At 46.6% G+C, this 27,207-nt stretch overlaps 1 protein-coding gene across 2 annotated transcripts; it reads left to right on the forward strand.

The window, feature by feature from the left end:
* Positions 1-27,203, forward strand: LOC126542548 (acireductone dioxygenase-like). 2 transcript variants are annotated; one of them, XM_055077325.2, is made up of 5 exons: positions 1-257; positions 12,057-12,245; positions 14,266-14,379; positions 18,167-18,349; positions 25,978-27,203. In XM_055077325.2, exons 1-5 carry the CDS (start codon positions 144-146, stop codon positions 26,056-26,058), a joined length of 681 nt encoding a protein of 226 aa, XP_054933300.1. In that variant the 5' UTR covers positions 1-143; the 3' UTR covers positions 26,059-27,203. The 2 variants fall into 2 exon arrangements, with proteins under 2 accessions (XP_054933300.1, XP_050045631.1); XM_050189674.3 differs by lacking the exon at positions 12,057-12,245 and having other exon boundaries at positions 12-257.
* Positions 27,204-27,207: the final 4 nt, after the last annotated feature.

A 27,207-nucleotide genomic window follows, 5' to 3' on the forward strand; every position in this document is an offset into this window, starting at 1 on the left:
ACTACTACGCAAAAGCTGTGCCGCCGTGTCAGTATACGTTCATCGAGGTATCGGAGCAGCACGTTTCGCTCACGCATCGGAGACGCCCGCTTGCTATTGCCCCGTCCGTCGCCTAAATCGAGAGCGGTTAGCTGCCCTGAGCCATGGTCCCCAAGCCTGAAAACAAGCTGACCGCCTGGTACGTGAACGAGCCGGAAAAGGTGCTGGACGTCCAAAGGATCCAGCAAATCATCGGGGAAGGCGCGGAGTTCTATGAGGTATACTCTGCACTTGTTTATATATAAGGTAGTCACTTATAAAGATTTCCCTTAAGACGAACTCTCATTCAGTTGTAAAAACAGAAGGCGACTAGCGTCGAAATGAACGTACTGCTATATAGACAGTTTTGCAAACGCCTAGGCAGCAGAGCGCCCAGAAACTTCGGTTCGCCTGTCCCATAAGGAGCAACTTTCCTTTATATTTTTCCTTTAGCTCCTAAATAATGTATGTCCCATATCACTGAACAATGTGAGAAAAAAAGAAACGTATTGTTTCATGTACGAGAAGTCCCTCTCTATGTCTTCAAATCAAATAAATACATATCATGCCTCAAGCACATATATTTATCATTTCTCTGTAATACGCGGCAAAATAGCGTCTTCTTTCTTCTTCTTTTTATTATTATTTTTTTTACTTGTGGTTGGCCGCAAACCTGCTGTCTTCTCTTTTTCCGCGGCTGGCTTTTGTTTTTGTTGATCGGTCTGTACAGCATGCTATGAAAAAAAAAAGTGAGGTTGCCAGAGGCTCTTTTTGTAAATATTCAGTTATATGGTTTATAACACTACAGTGTATGTCTTAACTGCAACGAAATTGAGCCGTAACAATGGGCGGTAACTACGTGGATGTGTCGTCATTCGTCTACCTTATGTATTATTTGGGTAAAATGAGTGAGTGAGTGAGTGAGTGAGTGAGTGAGTGAGTGAGTGAGTGAGTGAGTGAGTGAGTGAGTGAGTGAGTGAGCGAGTGAGTGAGTGAGTGAGTGAGTGAGTGAGTGAGTGAGTGAGTGAGTGAGTGAGTGAGTGAGTGAGTGAGTGAGTGAGTGAGTGAGTGAGTGAGACAATAGACGCGAGTAAACTCGACGTCACCTGGCTAGGCCCACTCGCGGATCATCAAGTCAAACCTGACTGCCCTCTCGCGGGCCCTCTTGCCTGCCAGAATTTGAGGGGTCTGGTCCTGGGCCTAAACAAGCTTCATCATTTCCTCTTGGCTGAAAGGGGAACCGGCAGAGGGCGAATAAAAAAAGAGAGCGGAAAAGCAGAGAGAGCAACGATGCAACTGCAGTCCCGCGCGCACGTTGTGTAGCGCGTCCAAATGATCGCTGCCTCTGGCGCATTCCTCGACGCTTTCGAAGAACCCGTGAGCACCTCGGGCACCATGTACGACCTGGTTTACATACTGCATCGAGGGGCGAGCGAAAACGTTCGCAAGCAGTAGACGGGATGAACGAAAACATCAATCAGCGTCGACTTCTTATGAACGTCAGTCTCCACGCTAGCTGGAACTCAACACCGTACGATGCAATGACGGATCCAGGGTAGCATCAAGGGCGTAGGCGAACAAATTAAAAGAAATTAACAGAACCTATCTCACGATAACTGTCGACGGCGATGCGATTAGCATTGAAGCGATGTAGCGACATAACTTATTGCCAACGCCGAAACGCGTCATGTATGAAGTGTGTATTGCAGAGGGATTTCGCTCTCGCGCTTCCCTTTGGAGACATTGCTCCATCTAGTGACGCCGCCGCGAAGCCCTTTGCGTAGCCTCCGAGATAGCACCGGTGTCGCGCCGGGGCGTACGAGTCGTGTACTGCAGCCGGGGCTCCTCTCTTCCGCTTCCTTATCGGCACGCGGCATGGTGCGCCATTGCGTGCGAACGCTGAGAAACGCGTCATGCATGGGGCGTGTCACTGCAGCTGGGATCCTCTCTCTCACTTCCGTCTAGACATGCTGCGCCATCTAGCGGTGCTGCCGAGAAGTCCGCGCGTGGCATCCGAGATGCGTGCCGCGCCAGTGCGTGCAAACGCTGGGAAGTGTTCCCACGCTTGACGACGATGAAACGACCACGGCATTGCGATGACAGTATGATGGCGACGCAATGACGACGACGGCATGACGCCATTGGAATCACTGCGAGAAAATGACGACTACAGAACGACCGCATACTGACGACTGTTGACGACAGAATCACGCGACGGCATGACGACTAATGGCTGACAACGCTTGAATGATGATGATGGTAACACGATGACTGCGGGTCGACAACGGAATGATGATGCTGGCATGATAATGATATTATGACGCCGACAAAATTAAAACAATGAGGTGGCTAAATGGGATGACGAGAATAGAATGATGACTAAGTTACGGCAACGACGGCATGGCGATGACAGTATGGCGACGACGACATGACGACGACAAAATCACGACGATGACGAGGGATGACGGTGTTAAAGTGATGACAATGATATGACGACGAAGGCGTGAAGACGATAGCATGATGACAATGCTATGACGACGAAGGCGTGAAGACGATAGCATGATGACAATGCTATGACAAAGCTGCAATGACAACGATGGAACGATCACGACTGCATGACAGCGACTGTGTGACAACGATGGCATGAAGATCGCGAAATGATGACGATGAAATAATGACGGCGGTTTGATGACGATGGCTCGACGGTGGCGGTGTGCTGACGACATGGCAACACAGTGACCATAAGAGAGTGAAAACAGCGGAAAGAGGACGACGACATGGCATCGAAGGAATAATCGCATTGGCATGAAGGCGATAAAATGACGACGACGGAATGATGACAACGGCATGACGTCGACGGCGTGCTGGTGCTGGAGCTAACGTTCGCGCTTACGTGCATCACCTGCTGCTCCGTGCCGCATCGGCTTGCACTATATTAGGTGTTTCTGCAAAGACTTTAGGTATATTTATAAATCGTCTATGACAGGTGGCAAAGTGATAGTTCTTGATCTGGTCTAGTCGAAGAGGCGGACATTACTTGCGTGAGAAATCAAACTTCATAACGTCCTAATTAACAAAGTCATTATTAAGTTTTTAACTAATTACCTTACGGCATATTGAAATTTACCAATCACCACCCGTCGTTGCGGCGTAGTGGCTATGGCATTACGCTGCTAAGCCCGAGGGAGCGGGATCAAATCCCGGCAGTGGCGGCAGCATTTCGATCGGGACGAAATGCAAAAACGCCCGTGTATCGTGCATAGGGTGCACGTTAAAGAACCTCAGCTGGTGGAAATTAATCTGCAGTCCCCCACTACGGCGTGCCTCATAATCACACCGTAGTTTTGGCCCGTATATAACTCCAAAATTTATATTTGCAGGTTGTAGCCGGTGAGACCGCAAGGCACCATCATCATCAGCCTATATTTATGCCCACTGGCAGGACGAAGGCCTATTCCAGCGATTTCCAATTATGCCTGAGTTGCGCTGATTCCAACTTGCGCCTGCAAATTTCCTCATTTCATCACCCTGCCTAACTTACTGCCGTCCTCGACTGCGCTTACCTTCCCTTGGCACCCATTTAATTCGGAAAGGGATAGTAGTGCAAGAACACAGCGTACGCGGCATACATGCGGAACACATGGTTGTAGAGCTCCTTCCCAATAGGACACGCAAACACAGTGTATTTCTCCTCAACGCATATAGTAATTCGGCTCACTCGCGGGGTCGTTTCCTCTCTCTATTGCGAGGGGCGTTTGCCTTGGCGGGCGCAAGCCCGTTTCTGGTGGGAGGAGACTTTGACGCCCCGAACGAAGCCTGGGGCTATCGCTACACTACAGCCAAAGCTCGACGTCTGTGGCAGGACCTGCATGATGCCGAATTAACTCTTATTACCGATCCCACGGCGCCTACTCGCACGGGCACATCAACGGCACGGGACACTACACCGGACTTAACGGCGGTCCGAAACATCCCTCAAGCAACGCGGTGCAATACCTTTGAAGATCTCGGTAGTGACCACATGATCATAGAAACACGAATTCCTCAGGCAGGTACACCCCTCCTCCTAAGCTATTAAAATGGACGGACTGGGACAAGTTCCGAAAGCAGCGAGTCGAACAGTGAGGTGAGGTGACATCGAGGCATTGATGGAGACGCTCAATGACGACATGGACAAGACGACACAGACAGTCACAACCGAAGTCCAGGTTGACAACATTGACAGCCGACTAGCCCACCTCTGGGAAGCCAAGACATCACTACGCGCAAGATGGAAGAAGCAAGGGCACAACCGAATCTTCGTAAGAAAATCGAACACATCAATCGCCAGCTAGAAGAACATTGCCGGACCTTAAGCCGCCAACAATGGTATGACAACTGCAACGCAGTCGATGGGCAGCTCCACAATGGCAGCACGTGACATCTCCTTCGTCACCTCTTGGGGGAAACGCAGAGCAAGTCTGCTCAGCGAGCAAACCTGCAATGGATTTTGCCCAAAAAACGGACTACCACGAGCGATCAACAGCTCGCGACACGTCAGCTAGACAAGTACTTCCCTCAACGACCCGATGTTCAACACGGCGATTACACTGGAGAGACAAATGTGACACTCGATGAAGAATTTCATGAGTCAGATATCCGCGCAGCTCTCCACGACCTTAATGGCAAATCAGCACCTGGTTCCGACAAGGTTACGAACAAGACTCTACGAAACATCGATGATGCCTCGATAACCGTTCTTACGGCATACGTCAACAAATGTTGGCGAGCAGGTCGCATCCCAGAGGCATAGAAACGCTCTAAGGCAGTCCTGATACCAAAGCCACGCAAGCCGTCCAGCCTCGATCACTTGCGGCCCATTTCCCTCACATCCTGCGTTGGCAAGGTGATGGAGCACGCATTCCTCTCCCGCATCAACCGCCACCTCGATGACACTGGAGCCTACTCACCCACTATGGTGGGCTTCTAGTCACACCTCTCCACTCAAGACGTCATGCTCCAGCTCTACCACCAGATTATAAATGACCCAACTAGCAGCAACTGGGCCATCCTAGGCCTAGATCTGGAAAAGGCATTTGACAATGTAGCACATGCTGTAAGGTTTAGACGTTGTTGAAGGGAGGAATTTTCCATCGTTGGCAACCAGTTATACGGGTTGTAGTTGGGCACGTAAAAATGTGGTAGCTGGCCCATGCCATCGTCCAACACACCCACGCTTGGGACGTGGTTGTAGGGAGGAACTTGCTCTCATCGAGAACTAGGAGTACGGGATTTAATGACAAAATTTACATTACGACAGGAGATACATTTCAACAGTCTAGCATGACTCCCAAAGGGAGCCCGAAGGGCGAAGCACGAATCACACAGCACACGAGCAGACAGCACGAAGCACACGAGCACGAAGAGCAGCCGAAAACTGCTGCTTAAAAACCATCTGTCCTCCCTAGATCCCTAGGTGAGGGAAAACTGCCGTTCAACCTCCGTCCAATCGGACCGTCCAAAGTCATCGCTGGAGGCGTAGTCAACCCGCCTTTGAGAGGGAGGGTTTACACTTTCACATCTGCACTTTGGATTCACAGAACACACCGAGGTGAGCGGGTCCTCGTAGATATGGGTTGTCACGCTTGATCCCAGCCGCCGCCTCTTGATTGCACAGTGGACTCCTCAGGTAGCCGCCGCGACTGTCAGCAGACTGTGACGAATTCTGGGGCCCGTGAAAACGCTCCCGCAAAACACCCTTTTCCAGGAGTCCTCTTGCTCCAAGTAGAACGTGAAGGCGACAGCGAATCAAGTGACAATACTCGTTCCGCCGAAGGTGGCTAGCCTTGCTGACGTCGCCAATTCTCCGAAGGAGGCGCATTGTTGGCTCTCCAAAACGACTTGTCGCAGTGGGCCGGGAAGGATTCGAAGATCGCTACCCCCGCAGGACGATCGAAACAGCTGCGGCGGGCCGGGAAATGTTTGCAGGTCAGTACCACTGCAGGCCGATCGTAACAATGCAGCTATCCTGAGCCGAATAAACAAGCTAAACATGGGCGAGCGAAGCTACAACTACATCAGAGACTTCCTGTCGCGCTGCACAGTCAGCCTCGCGGTCGACAGCATGGCATCCGACGAACATGCACTAGGAAGCACCGGCACTCCTCAAGGGTCGGTCATATCCCCGCTCCTTTTCAACCTCGTGTTGCTGGGTCTCCCGATCTACCTCGACAAGATTGACGGCCTCCATCACGCCTTGTATGCAGATGACATTACCCTGTGGGTCGACAAGGGCACTGACAATCAGTTAGAATGCACCTTACAAGCAGCGGTCTCTGCAGTCGAAACCTACCTCCAATTAAGACACAGGTCTCCGAGTATCTCCACTCAAATCGGAGCTGCTCCTCTACCGCCCGCGCCAATGTGACGAAATAATCCTCAATACGAAGACGGCTCCTGTATTCCCCGAGTCCCGAAGACACGCATTCTTGGCATGCATATAGCAGCCAACGGGTCAAATATAGAAGATATATCCGCAAAATGATTCCGCAAGATATATCCGCAAAGATATATACCCTTATACGCCAACCAATACCCTTATACGCAACACTTACAAGATCACCCTTGGCCTACCGGAGTCCACGAGCACTGCTCGTCTGCTACAGCTGGAGGTATACAGCACGCTTGAGGAAATCATGGATGCGCAAAGAACCTCGCAACGTGAACGCATGTCCCTGACAGCCACGGGCCGGTACATCGTGCAGAAACTCGGCTTTAATTACCACGTCCAACACGGTCAGGAACAGGTCATCCTACCCGACCTCAGCGACACGCTGATCGTCGCCCCTACCCCTCGAAACATGCACCCTGAATATAATCGGGGCCGACGCCAGGCCCGTGCCAAGGCATTGCTGCGCTCCTTGGGCGGGAAGAGGACTAAGCGCTTCGTAGACGCGGCAGAAAAGACACGAGAACATCGGTTCACGGCGGTAGTCGCATACGTTAACTCCCGGCTTACGCAAGCGTGTAGTGTCGCAACGGAATACCCAGAAACAGCGGAAGAGGTAGCAATTGCGCTTGCGCTTACCGACCCCCTCGGCGAGGTAGTTCTTAGCGACTCACAATCCGCAGTTCGCAACTACGCGCGGGGGCGCATTTCCTCCGAAGCTCTCCAGATCCTAAGGAAAGCTGGTCGACAGCACTTCGATAGCACCGCGATCATGTGGTTCCCAGCGCCCGTCGCCACCCCGACCGACGAGGGCCCCCCTGACTTGAACGAAATAGCACACCGCTCTGCGCGAGAGCTGACCCACCGCGCAGAATCGGAGACCGCCTCTTCGAGTTCGGAACTCCTGGTTCAAAACACGCGAGAACGCTCGGTCAGATACAATGACATCACCAAGCACTACCAGCTAGGCAAGCGGTTATTGCCCCCACCTCATCCTAAACTGAAACGTCGCCAGGCAGTCGTCTAGCGACAACTGCAGACACCAACCTTCCCCAGTCCGGTGCGATTGCGGCACATTTTCCCCGCGCAATACCCGAGTCCTCTTTGCATGTTATGTCCGGAAACTAGAGCGACGCTCTCACACATGTTGTGGGAGTGTCGTGTTATATCAGCTACAATGGCAGTAGCTCCGGAGGCTCTTGCGTCGATGTGGGTTGCCGCTCTGTGCAGCTCCAACCTTAAGACGCAAGATTGGGCTGTCCAGCAGGCCCGAGAGGCGGCGACGAGGCAAGGCCTCGAAGTTCCCTCATGGGAGACCTGAGCCCGGGTCGTTAAACTTTGCCGGATTTAAAATAAAGTTGTTTCCATCCATTCTGTAATTCTAATGGTTCACCGGTTATCTGCCCTACGCATTACATGGCCTGGCCAGCTCCATTTTCTTTCTCTTAGTGTAAACTATAGAATATCGGCGTTTCCCGTTTGCTCTCTGATCCACATCGCTCTATTCTTGTCTCATCACATCGCGTCTAACATTTTTCGTTCCATCGCTCTTCGCGCGATCCCTAGCTTGTTATCGAGCTTCTTTGTTAACCTCCAACTTTCTCCCCCATATGTTAGCACCGGTAGAATGCAATGATTGAACGCTTAATTGACCTAGATGAACGTACTCCAGCATATACTATCGAGGCTGACTGGGGATCATTAATTCTTGTCTTCTTGCCAGGCTACTGAAGATTACCTTTGCCTTCTGCATATTAATCGTCAACCCAACTCTTACACTTTCTCGGTTCAAGTCCTGAATCATTTGTTGACTACCCCCCCCCCCCCTTAGCGTTGCTGAACAGGACAATGTCATTTGCAAACCGAAGGTTCACGTGATATTCGCCGTTGATCCTCCCTCCTAAGGCTTCCCAGTCTAATAGCTTGAATATTTGTTTAAGCATGCAGACGCATGCGTTGGAAAGATTCCAATTCGTTGCCTGACCCCTTTCTTGATAGTGAGGAGGAGGAGGAGCTAGGAGGAGGCAATAACTTTATTGAGTCCTGAGGGACCCCTCCCCACCCACTCTTGGTTTAGTGGTCGGTAGGGGTCGCGGGCCGCACCCACGTTCGGACGGGAAGCCCGTGAGCCTCCGCCCTTCCGTGAGCCCTTTGGACTGGCCGGAGCTGGGTCTGGTGGTCTTAATGCTGTAAACATTCGCTTAAGCATTAAGCATTAGGCGAGTGGTGTCCAGACCACTCGCCTGAATAGCTATAAAAGGACACGGGCCTCAGCTTGTGCTACAGTAGCGTCGTGAAGACACCCGTTTGTGTCATCCAAGTAGTACGCTCTGCCGTCCGCGAGCATTTAGTTTTCTGCGTTTCTTATCCATCTCGCATCTCCGTGCCGCTCGTTCAGATGCAAATCATGCAATCGTCTTTACCGTCGTCGTTGTCTTGCTGCTGTCGTCACACACGCAATCTCGCGTTAATGCTAGTTCACTGTACTCTCGTCACACACACGAATGCTGAATTTACAATAACATTTTTCAACCTGGTAACGCTTTGCGAAACCCCAAACAATGCTGCATAGCCAGGTGCCTGCAAAATGTTTCAGATAACGTCGATTCCCACACTGCGTGCGGTCCGCACAATTTTTTACTTCTGTCATGCTGGAGTCAACGGGGCGGAACAGAAAGAGTCATCTCCTTCGTGAAAATCGCAATGTTCTCGTTGGGCAGTGTTAAGAACGGCCTGCTGAGATGCAAGTTTTGCCAGCCAGTTGCGACAGCGGCGGCAACCTTTTCTTGGAACGCCACCGTTACGCTCTAGCCTCGTCGCCATTGTGATTAAACGCGTTCGGCGGACCAACTATTGTTACTGAGCCCGCCACCGCCAACCTGGTCTGCCGTAAACGGGGTAGTGCCCGCGGGAACGTCTACTGAGGCCTCTTCCTACGCGCCGTTCGAGACGCAAGACAATGGGCTACCGGCCGCGCTGCGGGGGTCAGCTCGGGGAATAAAAGGCACCTTTCCTGATACAAGCCTCGAGTTCTACGAAGTCCGGCTGACCTCAGTTGGGGACCGTGAACCTCGCGCAAGGAAGTGTCTGTGAGTGTGTGTGTAAACCGTCCCGCAGAGAGGCGACTTGTTTACGATGACTGGACGGCCGTTTCCGTCACCTGGGTATCGGGGGAGGACCGAGTGTTTATAAACCGCTGTTGTGCGGATGCTCAGTGCACTTTCTCAAGCAGTCATGTTAGACTGATGTACTTTTCTCTCGCAGTCATGCTAGGCAGATGAACTGCATGTAGATACGGTAAATAAACCCATATTCCTCGTTCTCGATGAGAAGCAGTCCTTCCCTTCATCAGCGTCCTCAGCGTGGATAAGTTGGACGACGGCATGGGCCAGCTACCTTCTAATTCATGCCGGACTCCAATCTTGACATCGGGTTACCAGCGATGGGATTGAGCCCCCAATCCTAACAGCAGCTGTACTCGAGCTTCTAGAATTTCAGCCCTTTGTTTACGTACGACATCTGTGAAGGTCTTCAGGCAGTTCTCACGAAACAGGTCCCACTTCGCTAGGGCGGTCTCTCTGTTCTCGAACCAAGTCCTTGCGGCGTCTTCCAGGTAGAAGTATAGGTGGCGTAACACTAGGTTTAACAAGAACATAAACAACAGATAGAATCAACGATAACATTATTTATTTATTTATTTATTTATTTATTTATTTATTTATTTATTTATTTATTTATTTATTTAACTCAGCGTTTGCACACTACAGAGGGGAGGGGCATATCACAGACCAAAATGAAAAAGAAACAGTTGATACAATAAGAATAGGGAGCCTGATCAATCGACAGATTAAGACAAAGATGTACAACTTCAACTAGGAAAAAGCAGAGTTATTTCAAGATCTAAAAGGAAAAACAAACAAACAGGCTAAAACTGAAGGACAAGTCGAGTACAAATAATTAGGTAATGTTAAGCATGTTATTAAAAAGTTACATGGTCTCTTAAGATCTCTCTTAAGAGGGTGAACGGCGAAGGCCCACTCTTCCTCCTCTTGTCATTCGCCTCCTTCTGTGTCCCTCTTCTCTTTTTCTTCTTTCTTTTACTGATTACTGCTCACCACTAAGCATTTTAGTCATGTGTAATCAGTTGCGGTCATAACAAGCCGTCGTTAGACATGTTGGTCATATCATTGTCATTACAAGTCATTTCAGTCATTATTAGTCATTACTGGTCATTACTAAGCATGTTTAGTCATTTCTAATGAATTGTAGTCGTTACAAGTTGTCATTATACATATTGGTCATTTCGTAGTCATTACAAGTCATTTCAGTCATTGTTAGTCATTACTGCTCACTAGTAAGCATTTTTAGTCATTTGTAATCAATTTTGGTCATTACAAGACGTCCTTAAACATGTTGGTCATAGCATAGTCATCAGTCATCAAAATTTATGAAAAAGAGTGAGCCGGGCTATTTTACGCTGAATGGTAGGTTCTAAAAGGTTAAGCAGTGACTTCTTCATGGTAACACTGGCTGTGCGGCCATAATTGGATACGATGAAGCGAATGGAATGATTCTGCACTCTTTCGAGGTCCTTTATCAATGTGTACCACCGGAAGCCCAGATAGATAATATGTATTCAAGTTACGGACGAATGTAAGTGGTGTAGGGGATGAGGAGGGGGAGGGGTTGCCATATAGATATTTCTTCGAAAGTACCCACGTAAACGGTTAGCTTTGGCGATGTACCTTTTACTGATGGTTCCATGATAGGTTACTACAAATATGCACACCGAGATATTTGTAAGATGAAACAGACTCAAGAGTATTATCAAGATGATAGTGTGTACACGCTAATGAGGTGCGCGATACGCGCAATGATTTGCATTTTGAAATGTTTAATTACATGTTCCATGTTTGACACCAGACAAATACGTTATTTAAATCGGTCTGGAGTAAGGCAATTTCGCCTTGGTTAGCTACTGTCTGGTAAATTACAGTTATCCGCGAATAGGCAAACCTTCGAGTAAGTTCCAAATCATGCAGGTGCGTGTTGCGCTGAGCGATAAAGTTAAGTTGTTAGCGGGTGAAATACAGTCCCCAGAAAAACGATCAACAAATGCACGTCTTAATATGTCACAATCATATAAAGCCAACAGACAATGAAGACAAAGAGTCTGTTGGCTTTATAGGATGGTGATTAACAAAAATAGAGCTTTTAGTTGTTAACTATCATAATTGTTCACTTCATAATTTCATAGTTGTTAACTATCATAAGGAGGTCGCGATACACTCTTTTACTGTGACCTCCTTGTGTATACTAAATACCTTTGACATGACCGAACTCTTAATGCTAAATTATGATTATTACACAGCGGGCTCGATTATGCGCGTTTGTGACAGAGACTGCACCTCTAAGATTCCGCACAATGTCCTTGCTTTGAAATAACGGTGGTCGAAAGAGTTAAGTGCTCTTGTGAACGTTGATGTCCCCCTTACGGAAGTCACGTGCATGTTGGCTCCCGGCTGTCTAGAGATTATCGCCTGCATGTGCCTTGAAGAAGAAAATAAACTTGAAAAGAATGGTCCGGCAGCTTTGGTTGTGGTGGCCTCAGGTGGCGGCTCGAAGTCCTTGGGCTCGGGTGGCATCTTCGGCTTGCCGGACGGCCCAGAGCTGGTCTTCCAACTCCGAACTTTTGAGAGCGGCTTCCCAGCGACGGCGGCGCCGACGGGGAAGGTCTCCGGCGGCCCCCGCAGCTGGAGCGGCGTCGGGAAGAAGCGAGCTCGAGGCTTCCTATACGCTGGTAACGGCCGCGGTTATGGACGCGTCGCGAACGGCAGCGGTTTCAGTATACCGTTGTTGCCGGCACATTCCCAGAGCATGTGTCGCAGCGTCGCTCTGTGTCCGCACGCTTTACACACATCAGTTGGGCATAATCCTGGGTAACGGTGGTGTAAGACGGCCGAGCTAGGGTTGGTATGGCCGTATGGTTATACGGCCTCGTTCCAGTTTAACTTATCGTGCGATGGCGGGAATGTGCGTCTTTCGAGTCTGTAATGTTGGGTGAGGTCTCTGAACGTGGTCAGGTGATTGCCACACGCCCATTGTGATTCTTGTTGCTGCATTTCTGTCGTAGTGTCCCGATCTAGCAGAACCGATGCCCCGCTCTCGGGGGCGGAGGCGAGTTATTTTTTTTTTCTTTTCTCGGAAGGCTCGTGCCGCTTGAGAGAGACAATTGCTTCTCTTTACTTTTTGAAGCCACTTACGGTGGGCGTATACATCGCAGGGCTTGATAAAAGCCGTTCGCCTTTGATGCTGTCTTCAATGGAACTGCTGCTGTTATAATCTTTGACCGTTCGCAGTCCTTTAGTTGTATCTCAAAGGGGTTGTTCACCTATGGTTTGGATTCCTAAAGCGCGCGCGCGCGTGTGTTTGTGTGCGTGTCCCTTGTGTCATTGTGCCTATGAGCCGACATGATAGGTACATGGTTTATAACGTGATCTGTTGTTTTATTATGCAGAACAAAGGTACATGCGCGCACTGGCACTATGTTGACCAGCACTCATTGTATGCTATACGAACCGGAGCACCCGGCTTGTATATAGGGTGTCTCACGTAACTTGAGCCTAACTTTAAAAAAGTATACAAATGCCACGTAGCAGGACAGAACCAACGTAATGTCGTTTGCCTTTGCTTAGAGATGCTCATATTATGTTTTTTTCATTCCACCTAATTAGATAACTATTCTTAATTAGTTACTCAACTTTTGAAATATTATGAGTAGATGAAAAGTGTCAATGAAAAAATCGTAGAGCAACATGAAAAAATCCCGACACAGCTTTTTGTTTCTCAATACGTGCTACGTAAAAGTGTTTTTCCAAGCATGAATGAAGCCCGCGAATACACGCGAAGTGCCTCGAGCAGGCAGTCGCACGGCAATTTTTCGTGGCATTTACACATTTGTTTTAAAGTTTGTCTCACGTTACGTGGGGCACCCGAAAGAAGGCCGTGAAGTGGCACATACCCTATGGCCAATGTATAGGGTATGCCAAATATAAGAAAAAGGAACCCTGAAATGGTTTGGATAGATTTTGTAGCCGCCGTAGGGTTCAGCTACAATAAAACATTCGCGCCACGATTTAAGTGAAACGTCTCATTTTAAGAGAGCTACAGACGATTACAATTTACCCTTCTCCCTAGCCATGCTTTATCTCCTCAACTCGTTCGCCGAGTGACCGGGGCAAAGCTCCGCTTTCATTGGGCTGTGCCTCATGACGTGTCGTCGTGTCGTCTGCTTCCGCGGTTGTCTGGGAGCGAGCGCGCGAAGCCGCTAGGCGCCAGCAGCGTGCGTTGCGAGCCGCGCGACTCGCCGCTCGAGGCACTTTTCGCGCATTCGCGGCTTCTTTCAGGCTGGGAAAAATACTTCTGTGCAGCACGTATCGAGCAATAGAAAGCTGCATCGGGAGTTTTTCATGTCGCTCTACAATTTTGTCATTGACACTTTTCATCGAATTATAGTATTCAAGAAGTTGATAATTTAATTAAGGCTAGTTATCTAATTAGGCAGAATGAAAAATAAAAGCAATCTGAGCATCTTCAAGCGACGGCAAACAACGTTACCTTGGTTCTGTCCAGCTACGTGGCATTTGCATACTTTTAATGCTTGGCTCAAGTTACGTAGGACATGATACCCTGCCGTTTAAACACCCACACTCCACGGCGCGCTCGAGAGAGTGAGAGAGAGAGAGAGAGATGTGTGATATCGGCGCAGCGCGCCAATGTGTACCACGTGATACCATACGCAAGCCCACAATATGGCGCAGACTTCGTCGTACGAGGACGCCGCCGCCATGCTGGAGCGTATCAGGCAGAGGAAGAAAATTCGCTACGAGGACCGCCTCCATCTCTCGCCGCACAAGGACGACTACGTGAGCATGGTACGTATACATACGAGCACTTCTGCGCATGCGCATGTACTATACGCGCGATCCAGTATATTCCGGTATGCGTATGCGCTATATACAAGTCTTAGATTTGTCGTTTATCGCAACTAGAGTCTGCTACATATAACGCACTCTGATAATGCCCATAACGACCGAAAACATTTTTAAGTTCGCCATTTCTAAAGCTATGCAACATTTCTTTCCGATCCGAAAACGACGAAAGATGACGCCGATGCAAGATTTATTGAACTGCGCGAGGCCCACATGGAGACAGTGGTACTTACAAAAGCTTCGCCACTTCGACAAACTCTCATTCCAACACTACACAATCTCCCTGCATGCCTGGACAAAGGTAAAGACGAAAACGCGAGGGCTTGGCATTGGCAGATAATTTCAAGCCAACGTTTCTAAAATGTTGCTTGTAAGTATATGCGCAGGCTTCGCACTCAACTTAAATACAGTTGAAATATTTTTTTGGTAAAAGAGAGATCAAAAAAAGATTTGATCTGCACCGCGAAAGGCCTGTGTGAAGGCAATTGTAACCCCGTATCTTTATGAACGCTCCCATACGCTCTAAACTCTAAAGCAAACGTTAGTGTTTGGCCTATTAAGACTATTTCTCCTGGTGGCGCTTAGTAATAAGAAAACTCGCTTCATTTACCTCGGTTTGATGCTGATTAGAGAAAATTTTTGGATCTTTGCGTTACGGTTTCCATGCTTTCAGTGCACTAACTCATAAAAAAATGGGATCCCTTCATTGTCGCGACGCTTTAATACAAAAAATCACACTGACTGGTAGCAACAGCATATATATTCGGGGTGTTTTATTTTATCGTTAACATAATTTTTATAGATCACCCGTTACATGCAGAACACTTCTACTTTATTAGCTAGATTACTGTCATAGACAGACGTTATTCGCAAAAAATAGATGAAAGCGAATATATCACTAATTAACAAACGCTTGCTGATTACCTTTTAAGCTAGTTACTCTGCACTTAATATTGCAGTATGCGAACTTTAGCCGGCAACATTTAAAGTCATATCCATTTGGAAGGAACCTTTATACAGACACCAGTTTCAAGGTATGCGTTCGCAAAGCTTGCGACGAAGTGCATTGGTGTACCAGTAACTTTTGAGCTTCAATGCATAAAAAGGTGTGTTGTTAAAGATTATGTGGAACAACAGTGAACCTTCACGGCAAGTTTAACTGCGCTTATCTCGAAACTGGTGTTATAGTTTCACAATTCGTTCCAAGTGGATGTGTCTTAAAACCACTGGCTTCAAATCATTAATTCCAAAATCTGCGGTAATGTAATTAGATGACACATAATTGGCTTCATTTTGTTAATTAGTCAATTATGCGTATATACTTAGTGTAAGCAATGTATACATCTTCGAGCATTTCAGCACAGTAAGTCGTCTTGCGCTAAATTGGGCAGGCGTTCTTTAAAAATTCCGTTAACAAGAATTTAGGTCGACCACGATATATTGAATTCGCCGAGAATATCTATATATATATATATATATATATATATATATATATATATATATTATTCCTAGAAGAACTAAAAGCTTTAAACGTGACACACCTTTATTTACCATAAGTTCGGCTAGTAAATCGCGCTATTCGATGCCACAAGTAGCATCCTCGTCGGACGCTTCTCAGGCGTCCTCGGCACCCTATAAACGACGTCGTCCTCGGTGTCGCCGAGTGCGTCGGAAATACAAGTAATTCTTAACTCCAGTCTGGATAAATCTACAGACTGGCCTTATGGCGCGCACAACGGCAAGAAACTCCGTTAGCTCAGTACTTTTGCTAGCTTTGTTCACGAATGTAGGTCCAAATTATTAAAGCGAAAGCCTTAAATGCCTGATCAGAAGGAGGCCTTGAAAACGCGCAGTGCGGTACGGAAAGTCACGTGAGCTTGCCTCTCGCAGAGACGCACTCATGCGTTTGTCGTCGTCGTCTCCCAAAGCTGGCTGCAGCGCCATCCATCATGCACCCCCAAAAAAGCAAAGTTAGTTAAGACAAAGTTAATTCAGCCACTGAAACCCACGAACTTCGGTGGGAGTCGAGCCCACGACCTATGGTGTTAAGGCGAAGTTAATAAGGCACTCGAACCCACAACCTTCAGTGTTAATTAGGGCGAAGGAACAACACATTCGCATGAGAATGTTAATTAATTCAATGATTGTTTCTTGAGCGCGCAAGCTTTCGCCCTCTTTGGTGCATGCTAAAGTGACTGTCAATTTTTTGGGTCACGTTGATAGCTTATTTTATTGATATATCAATTATATGCATAGCATTTATATGCATCGCGGTAGGGCTACGCATATGCTTAGGTATATACATGCTATATGCTTATCCATGGCATATGCGTGGATCTATTGCTACACTATTCGATCACAACAAAGTTTCTCATTCCAACTGGGCCTTACTTTCTTGGCTAAATTATTCCTCAGAATTTTGAGAATGACAGCCTGCAAACAAACTTCGCGAAACAAGACATTCAGAGTGCACGCCTTTTATTTTAAATATACTCGTATCGCAGCGCAGTGACGCCCGTGCGATGTCATTACAGGCCCGACACGGCGTTCTAAAGCTTTCAAGTGTGCCAGAAATTTTGGCCTATACCCCCTGTGCTGTCGCGTAGTCGTACCCGCGTTTTTTTAGAACACCGTCCGAGAAGTACATATGCAAAGCTAGACATTGCTATTGCAGTTAGTGCTACGCCCTCCGGGCAGAACTGACAATTTCTTTTACCGCAGGAAAATGGGTCACACTTTCGAAAAAAAAAAAAAGGTCGACCTAAATTCGAACGAATACGGTAACCTGCCATGTAACGCATGTAAGCGATCGGCAGCTTTACGAATGTGTTTTGTGAAAAAGCTGAATTTATTCCGCTGCCCTGGGGAAATTATCAACATGACCGAGATCAAATCGAGCGAAAATGAGGAGATGAGCCGGCGTCCCCTCTCCTCACTTTCGCTCGATTTGATCTCGGTTATGTTGATAATTTCCCCAGGGCAGCGGAATAAATTCTGCTTTTTTCGCAAAACACATTCATAAAGCTCCCGATCGCTTACATGCGTAATTTATATATATATATAACAGCTGTGTCTTACCAGTACTCACCTACGGGGCAGAAACCTGGAGGCTTACGAAAAGGGTTCTGCTGAAATTGAGGACGACTCAACGAGCTATGGAAAGAAGAATGATAGGTGTAACGTTAAGGGATAAGAAAAGAGCAGATTGGGTGAGGGACCAAACGCGGGTAAGTGACATCTTAGTTGAAATCAAGAAAAAGAAATGGGCATGGGCCGGACATGTAATGAGGAGGGAAGATAACCGATGGTCATTAAGGGTTACGGACTGGATTCCAAGGGAGGGAAGCGTAGTAGGGGGCGGCAGAAAGTTAGGTGGGCGGATGACATTAAGACGTTTGCAGGGACAACATGGCCACAATTGGTACATGACCGGGGTAGTTGGAGAAGTATGGGAGAGGCCTTTGCCCTGCAGTGGGCGTAACTAGGCTGATGATGATATATATATATATATATATATATATATATATATATATATATATATATATATATATATATAAAGCAAGCGTAGTTATTCGAGTATATTTCTTGATATTCGTGGGATGAAAACGAGGGCTAAGTGGCAATCTTTATTGCAAATCAAGTGTGCCGTTTCGTGCTGGCCCTCGCTTTGCCCGCACCCCCCGTAGCACCAACCGGCAAGCGCGGCGAATGACGTCATCACTGTACGCAGACGGAGATGTTCCGGCGTGAGCACAAGCACCCGGACCAGGAAGTGCGCTACTTTGAGCGTGGCACCGGCTTCCTGGACGTGCGCGACAAGTCCGACCGGTGGCTCCGCCTGCAGGTCGGCGCGGGCCACCTGCTTGTTCTGCCCGCGCAGATATACCACCGCTTCTCACCGGCAACGCAACAGGTACGCGCGGGCGCTGTTTTCTGTGTTTCTGCCCTCACATAGTTGGACACTTTTTTTTTGTTATTGAAATGAATAATAGGGGAGGTTGGCGCCTTTATGGCGGCACCGGTTACTCCTTGTCGCTTAGCGAAGGAAACAAGTACGCGCAAAAAGGGAGAATAATGGCACAAAATATGACACACATAGAACACCAGATGAATAAAAACTACAGTCCAACAGTACATGAATCGCAAAGTTTTGTGCATGAGTTCCGTACACATACGCATATATAAACTCAGATATCTTGAACAGCCAAAACACACATGTAATTACACTGCAAGCACAGAACACAATTACACATTGCGTAAATATTACGATCACCACATAAGTCAATTTTGAACCCAGAACAACATTTATGTCGCTCATTTAGCCTAATAGGATCAACTGAAACTTAATATCTTCCCAAAATGTTGGTGTCCTCGAAAAACTTCATTAAAGCAAGAAGTGCTCTTTTCTGAAGGCTCGCAGTTGCCGATGGACCAACTTTTTTAGAGTGAATGGTCTTCTGTCTAAACGCAACAAATTCGCTTGCAGTACCCTTCTTTGTGGATCGTATTTAGTGCACTCGAGGAGGAGATGATGCACACCTTCGTCAGGACGGCCACAAGAACACTGCGGACTAGAGGCACGTTTTATCATGTATATAAGAAGTGTCTCGTAAATGCAGTACCAAGCCGCAAGCGGTGCATCAATGTTTCAAATGTTCTGTCTGGATTTCCCGGAATTGATAGGTTTATACATGGGCCTATAAAGTACAACTCTGAGTTCTTAGATTGCTGATCAAACCAGGTAGTTTTGCTGAGACGACAGGATATCTGTTTCAGGAGCGACGGACTTCACTACCCAAAAGGGGACGATTGATTGTCTCTGCGTTATTGTGGGCCCGTTCGCAGCTGCGTCCGCTGCATTATTACCAGGAATATTGCAGTGCCCGGGTATCCACTGAAATGCAGTTACGTGACTCATTGCGCTTGCTTTTGTATGTTCTTTGAGCGTCTCATGCAATAGCAAAATGTTCAAAGAATTTTTCTTCTTGCTTTGTAGTAATGTGAGAGCGGCTTGCGAATCGCTAAAGATAGCCAATTTTTGCGAATTCTTTTCTGATGTTATGAAACGCAAAGCACACAGGATTGCAAACAGTTCTGCCACGGTGGAAGATGTCTCTCGGAATAATTTGAATGTTTGCTCTAGCTTCAAATGTGGAATGACAAATGCTGAAGCTGAGAAATTTTTATGACACGGACCGTCTGTATACACGTGGATGTACTGGCGATAAATAATGAGTAAATTTGGAAAAGTGTCAGTTGCTATACGGCTACCATGAACATGTCTCTTTTAGATAGAATCCCGTCGACCGATAATTCTATTTTAGGACGTGTTAACATCCAAGGAGGATAACTAACATTCATAATGCATAATTCAAATCTTGGTAATAATGCTTTATGTTCCTGAACTACAACAAGAATTTTGCTTTTGTTTCATTCGCTAAGAGCGAGGTTTAATGGATACTTTTCGTGTTGGGTTAAAATGAGATAAATATGCCAGCATGGTTTCAACCGTTCGTATGAATGGAAATGGTGGGTGACGAGCTTCAGCAATTACTAGAGAACTCGAGGTAGCCTGCGGAACCCCAAGACACACTCGCAGCCCCCTTCCCAGTAAACGTTGAAGACATTCCTCAGAAGTTTGCGATAAACCTTGGAGAATAGGTGCCGAATAAGCTATTTTTTGTTTTATGAGTGCGTTGTGAACTTGCAACAGTGAAAAGACTGATCCCCCCACGTTGTGCCAGCGAGTCGCCGAAGCAGGCACGTTTATTTTAGGATTGGTCTGGTTTTATCATTGCGCGGATGTGTGATGCCCATGTTTGCTGGCGGTCCAACAAATTTATGCTCCTTCACGAACATCAAAGTTTGGCCATTAAAGAGGGCCTGACACCTAATTTTCGATCAATTCACCCAAAATAAACACTACAAACTGTTAGAATTTATCAAAACGGCGTCTAAGTTTGCCCGTTTCAAACCACAGATCATGCAGTGTTCCTGATCGTCTGTTCAGTGTTTCGGTTGCAGAATACAAACACTCGTCTACTCGTTCCGTTCGGTAAGCACGCATATGCTTTTAGTACTTCGAAACACACGAAGAAGCCCAAAGGAGCACCTGCACTGTGCCTGGTGGGTTTCATGGGATTCCTTTCATGTTGCATCAGCCAGAAAGGCGGTTGCCAGGTTTCACTGAAGAAAACAAACAAATGCGCACGCACATACACACAGAGAAAATGCAGCGCTTCCCGTGCACATAAAGAATGCACAAACGCGTAAGGAAAAAAACCACACCAAGCAATCAGCCAGCTCCGTACGTACATGCATGACCTCCGCGACCACCATGAGTGCCAATCCCGGAGGCCCTGTGTTGCACCATTATTTTCCCTCTTGCCAGCAATGACTCCAAGCTGCAGCGACAGGTGGCGCTGCGCCGCCGCCGCCCGACACAGATCCCTATGGCTGGCTTTTTTGGACATCAAGGGAGCCTATGACAGTGTACTTCAAGAGGGCTTGTGGGGCATTCTGGAAACTTTAGGAGTGCAAGATGGAGTAACCAATTTCTTAAAAGATATCTATAAAGGTAACCGGGTGATTATACAATGGTAAAAGCAGGTTTCGGAGCCTGTAATGATTCGGCGGGGGCTTAGGCAGGGGTGCCCATTGTCACCTCTGATGTTTATGCTGTACCTACAAGGTTTAGAGGCCAAAATACAGCAAAGCGGAGTCGGCTTCAACCTATCATTTTTCAGACAAGGAAAATTGATTGAACAGTCATTACCAGGACTGATGTACGCGGATGATATTGTATTAATGGCTGACAATGCAGAAGATCTGCAGGAATTAATGGACATATGTGGTACAGAAGGAGACAGATTAGGCTTGAAGTTTAGCAAAGAAAAATCAGCAGTCATGATTTTTAATGATAACATTTGCGGCCAGCATAAGATACAGGAGGCCACGCTGGAGATAGTCGATAAATACAAGTACCTTGGGGTGTGGATAAATAATGGCATTGAGTATCTGACAGAGTACGAAAAATATCTAACGACTAAAGGTAACAGAAGTGCAGCGATTATGAAGAGTAGGGCACTGTGGAACTACAATAGGTACGAGGTAGTACGAGGGATATGGAAGGGGGTAATGGTACCAGGCCTGACTTTTGCCAATGCAGTTCTATGTATTAGAACAGAGACCCGGCAACAGTTGGAAATTAGGCAACGTGGTGTGGGTAGGCTCGCTCTGGGAGCACATGGCAAGACACCAAATCTTGGAGTGCAGGGGGATCTGGGATGGTCTTCTTTCGAGGGCAGAGAGGCTAGTAGCAAGATAGCATTTGAGGAGCGATTGAGAAAAATGGGGGAAATTCGGTGGGCTAGGAAGGTTTTCAGTTACTTATACACGAGGAATGTTGACACGATGTGGAGGAAGCGAACTAGAAAATTGACAAGCAAATACTTGGGCAGTAGCGGGGGGACAAGTAAGGAATCATCTGTCAAGAAAAAGGTTAAGGAGACAGAGAGGGGTATGTGGAGTACAGAGATGCAAACCAAATCGGCATTGGAGACATACAGGACGTTTAAGCAAGAAATAGCCAAAGAAAATATTTACGATAACTCTAAGGGAAGCTCATTGTTGTTTGAAGCCAGGACAGGTGTACTGGGGACTAAAACGTACCGAGCCAGATACCAGGAGATAGATTTGGTGTGCGAGGCATGTGGAGAGGAGGAGGAAACGGCTGAACACCTGATACTTGCTTGTAAACAACTTCACCCTGCAGTTGAATCTAACGGGGAACTATTCAAAGCTTTGGGTTTTAAAGACAGTGAAAGTAGAATAGACTTTGAACAGGTAGAAATAACTAAACGGAGACTATCTGATTGGTGGATAATATCAACGCAAAAGTAGAGGAGTAAATACATAGGTATGCATGCATATAGAACCATTAAAGGCTAGGTGGCGCGCGCCGCCGCCGCCCGATTCAAAGGGTTGAGCCTCAATCATCCATCATCCATCCATCCATCCATCCGATCCAAAGGGTTGAGCCTCATTCATCCATCCATCCATCGTGCTCCAGCACCCCCATAGAGTTTCTCACTATATTATCTAGAGGGAAATCTGGCGCTGCTGCGCTGTGGTCTTCCGTATTTCAACTCGTGTCTATATAACTTTGAGGGAGCTCTGTTCTGAGGGCACCCGGAGTAGGAAGTTGTGTGGTTTCCGCCACAGTTGGCACACTTTGGCTGACACACAGACTTGTACTATGAGTGATTGTGGTCTTCCGAGCATATGTTGTAGTGACGTGGACTGCACAGTTCTTCACTAAATGCCCAAATCTCTGGCAGTTGTAGCATCTCGGAGCAGGACCATGGTATTCTTCTACACGACGACTCGTGAAACCCAAGAGCACTCTTTGTGGAATTGGTGTGCTTTCTCTGAAAATGGAAAATAACGGTTCTCTGAGGGTGTGATTCTGTCGCTCCGTCTTCTAGGCGACTTTAGCGTGCTCGACGACGGGCAGATGTCACATCAAAATCCTTCAGGAAGTCAACGAATTGTTCTTCTGTATATTCAACCGGGACATAGCGTATCTTGCCAACATGTTGGTATAAGATGCAGGAATAAATGGCTTGACTCCCAAACCAGCCACTTCACTCATCGTCGACAGTAGACGTCTTGCAGATGAGACTGAAGTAACGCTGACAGAGAAACTTCCATCTCTATTCACGCGGAATGACTGTGCCTTTTCCTTTGCTGCGGAAACAATTTCTGACGCAGCGAGGTTTTGATTCACTTGCCAGAAGTTGCGGCCTCCCTGCGAGGGTCGAAAAACAACTGGAATTCCCTAAGGTCCCTTCTTTTTATGCGCTACCAAGGAGAACGACGCATCAGTTGACGTCTTCATCTTCGCTTACCTTATAGGTGGATGTCCTGTCTTCCTCAACTTGTGGTTTCTTGGCTTCACTTTCTCATTTCTCAGCCATATTCACTGAATGTGCGCTGGAACATAGTGCAGCATTGAAAACTAGCGTCGCCAGCTTGATGACATTAGGTGCGTGTTGTGGTACTTCCGAATGCGGGGCCGATTCTGCAGCACTTGCGCACCTAGGAATGCGCTGTCAGACATATGGCTTGTGCCAGGGTTCTTTGCTGCACATACTGCTGTGGTAGGCATAGATGCGCTGCAGAGCGCAGCAAAACCATATGATATTGGGCGTCATCTTTAACACATAGGTACCCCACGGGATGTCTGTTCTCTGTTTGACAGAGAACAGATATTTGAAGTGGGTAACTCGCTTTAATCATTTTCCATTAGGCTCATAATCAAACAAAAGGGTATTCTTAATTTTATTTGTTATTCTTGCAAAATCTTTTTTATCAAGGTTAATTTTCGTTTTCCATTTCGTGCGCCATTCGTGAATTCCTTCCAACACTGTGTTCAAAGTGGCTTAGTCATTCCGGCTTGATATTTTAGAATAAATTAAGCAGTCATTTGCGAAAAGGCAAACCGTGAGCAAGCTGTCAATGCCTTCTGCAATAGCATTAATGTAACACAAATAGAATGGGACCGAGCACCGACCCCTGGGGACAACCGGATGTAACCTTTAGAATTGCAGATTTCGCCCCTTTAATCTCAACATACTGCGATCTGCTCATAGGATAGGATTTAATCCAATAAGTAAGTTCTTTATTCACTCCTAAATGATGAAGTTCAACTAGAAGCTCAGCATGTGACACAAGATCAAAGCCTTTGATAAGTCTAGACAAACTGCGTCCACTTGACCTGAATCATTTAAAACCTCGGCAAAATCATATAGTCTGTGTGCTAGTTGATAATTTACGTCAAAAGCTATGTTGATTGGGAAAGAATAGATTTGAGCTTTCCAGGTAAGTGAAGATTTGTTTAGACAGGATATGTTCAAATATCTTGCAAGTAGTGCAAATAATTGAAATGGGCCTGTAATTTTCTATATTGAACCTACTACCGCTTTTGTGTACCGGTACAATTCTAGCTATAAGTCAGTCAGGAGGAAACTTCTGTTGTTTCAGTGATGCATCGAATATAATTAGCAAATATTTTGAAAACCATTCTGCATAACGTTTCAAAAATTCATTTAGAATACCATCCGGTCCAGGATACTTTTTGGTGCCGATGTCCAATAATAGCGACAATATTCCTTGCTCGGACAGAAGAACACTAGACATGTTGGACTATAGACAACCACTAAGCTCGGGGCCAGTTCCGCAAGATGATCAAAGACGGGGTGGAAGGATTCAATAAATTTTTGGGCTAATTCGTTTTCATCGGTGATGAGCCGTTCATCAACGGTAACATACTGAACATTCTCCTGTGAGGGGGAAATGTGGCGCCAAAAGCGCTGAGGTGAGTCGCTCATGAATTGTGCAAGTGTTTCTGAGAAATATCTTTCCTTCGCAGTTTTTCATTTATGCTTAAGCGTAAGCGAAAAATACTTCCGATTGATTGCTCTGTTTTTTCCTTCTCTTATGCTTTATTTACCGCTTTAAATGAATAATTTCTCGATTTATCCAGGGGTTGTTTCCTAACTGTTTTTACTTATAAAGGAATGGACTTTTCCAAGCAATAATTTACTATTTCTTTAAAGCAGCTCCAGAGCACATCAACGTCAATCTCCCTATTGAATGAATACAATGACATCCCTAAGTAATCAAGGATACTGACATCATTAGCCCTGAGAAGTTTTTCCAGGTAAAAGTTAGTCTATTACCAACCTTAGCTGATGCCTTTCTTATACAAACCAAAACAAGTTTGTGATAGGGAAGACCATCATTAATTTCAACATCACATTCAGACAATCAACTATGCCGAAACACAATATCAATAACCGATTCCAATGTAGCACCAACCCTAGTCGCATCACGGACACACTGCAAGATCATGTGTGAATGCTATTTCAAACAAAACTTCACTATTTTTAAAGTCAGTAGAGCTTAATAGTTTATCACATTCTATACCGGGCAGGTTGAAATCGCCGGCTATAATTATTATGGGATATACTAGTACACAGAAAGTCTTGGATTGATTTCAAGAACGAGACTGGAGCACCGGGTGGCCTGTAAACAGCACCAATGACACAGGGTACTGTGTGGGTTCTCCACACATTACTGTTGAACACCAGATTCTCTCATTGTCTTTGCATCGGTACAAGCTTTATTTTTTATTTAAAAATTATACCAACACCCCCTCCTCGCGTATCGCAGTCTTTTTGAATCATACTGTATGCGGGGGGGGGGGGGGGGGGGGGGGGGTATTATTTCGCAGTCCTGAATTTACTTTGTTGAAAATTAAGAGTTTACGAAGTTGCGGAACCGTTTGAAGCCAAAAGAACAAAGTTTAGTCAAACCCATTATTTCCTATAATTCACATGCTGGCTGAACTGCCTCTATTGCTGCTACTGCAGACACTGCAGTTCCCTCTAGTAATTATTGCATGAAACTATGTATTCCCCCAATAGAATTCAGTAGATCTCGCACTAAGCATTCACATGACATTTTGCTCATTTGTAGGAGGAGATAGTGGTTCACCGCCTCTTTGAAGATGTAGACACCTGGACAGCGGACTTCAGGGATGACCAAGGCAACCAGTGACACACCCCATCCATCTCTGTTTAGCTATGCTGCTTGCGACTGCATGGGGCAAGCACTGCTTTGTGTGCATCTAACTGCACCTTTCACAAAGGTGGCATCATATTTTCCACTTCATTTAGCTCCTTCCGCCACACGCACCAAGTCACTAACATCAGTGCATCTCCCTTGTCCCATGTGCTGCAACACCACCACGTGCATGCAGGTTTGTTTATTCAGCCAGCGACAAATTTTTCAGACTTTATCCTTCCAAACCTTAGAGTAGAAAGGGGGCACCTAGGTTTATTTGCCTACATTATTCATTATCTGTTTCTGAAATCTTAGGGCGCGGCTCTTGGGCACCCATTCCTACGTCGGCATAACTGAGCAAACACTGAAAGATCGAACTTAAGAGAGCAATGGCGGATGAAAGGCAGCAAAAACAGAGCGCAAGAAGGAAAGCAGAGGAGGAAACCAGAAGCCATCTTGAAGCACCACCAGATGGCGCTCACATCCGCAGGAACAGCCATGCAGGAGAAAAAAATAACAGAAAGCTTGCCTTCGCGCACAGTGTTCCCCACAAGCATTTCCCGGTAAAGACTGATTGCATAAGCTGCAGTTGCCGAGAAGTGGTAACTGTGTGGCCGGACTATATATAGTGCTATGCATCACAGCTCTGCAGCAATCTGGGCGATGCCTCAATACATGTATTCAGCTGCACTCAAATTTTGCATTCGAAAGCCTCACAATCGTTGAATTTTTCGTACATCTTAACACTGCAAACATTTTGCACTGTTTCTTTTTCATAGAAATTTTGTGCATTCTTCATAAACGACACTTATAACCGTCATGCTAGTAGTTTTGTTTAGGCCCAGTCCCCAAATATCACAAAACAAAATCATACGAACACATCTTATGCATGATAGTACACAGGTAACCATTAACACAGTAAACAGTCAAGCTCAGATTGAAATATTGCTTAAAAAGGCACCTTGTCCTCTAGATCAAATGCCACAAGGCTCTGCAAGCAATCCATCAGATACAGCAGTCATGTGCACATATACTTTTAATTAGACAACAAATGTGCTTCTTGTTACTTATGTGCAGCAAAACCCACTGTTTGTTTCTGCAGCCAGAATAAACCAGTATTCTTGCACCCCTTAACAAAAGTGT

This window comes from Dermacentor andersoni, chromosome 2 (assembly GCF_023375885.2).
Source record: "Dermacentor andersoni chromosome 2, qqDerAnde1_hic_scaffold, whole genome shotgun sequence".
NCBI lineage: Eukaryota > Metazoa > Arthropoda > Arachnida > Ixodida > Ixodidae > Dermacentor > Dermacentor andersoni.

Excerpts from the sequence above, each read along its gene's own strand:
- LOC126542548 (XM_055077325.2), top strand. The coding sequence starts at position 144 with ATGGTCCCCAAGCCTGAAAACAAGCTGACCGCCTGGTACGTGAACGAG. Across the intron at positions 258-12,056 it reads AAGGCGCGGAGTTCTATGAG|GTGGCGGCTCGAAGTCCTTG; the intron begins GTATACTCTGCA and ends TGGTGGCCTCAG. Across the intron at positions 12,246-14,265 it reads TCGAGGCTTCCTATACGCTG|ACTTCGTCGTACGAGGACGC; the intron begins GTAACGGCCGCG and ends AATATGGCGCAG.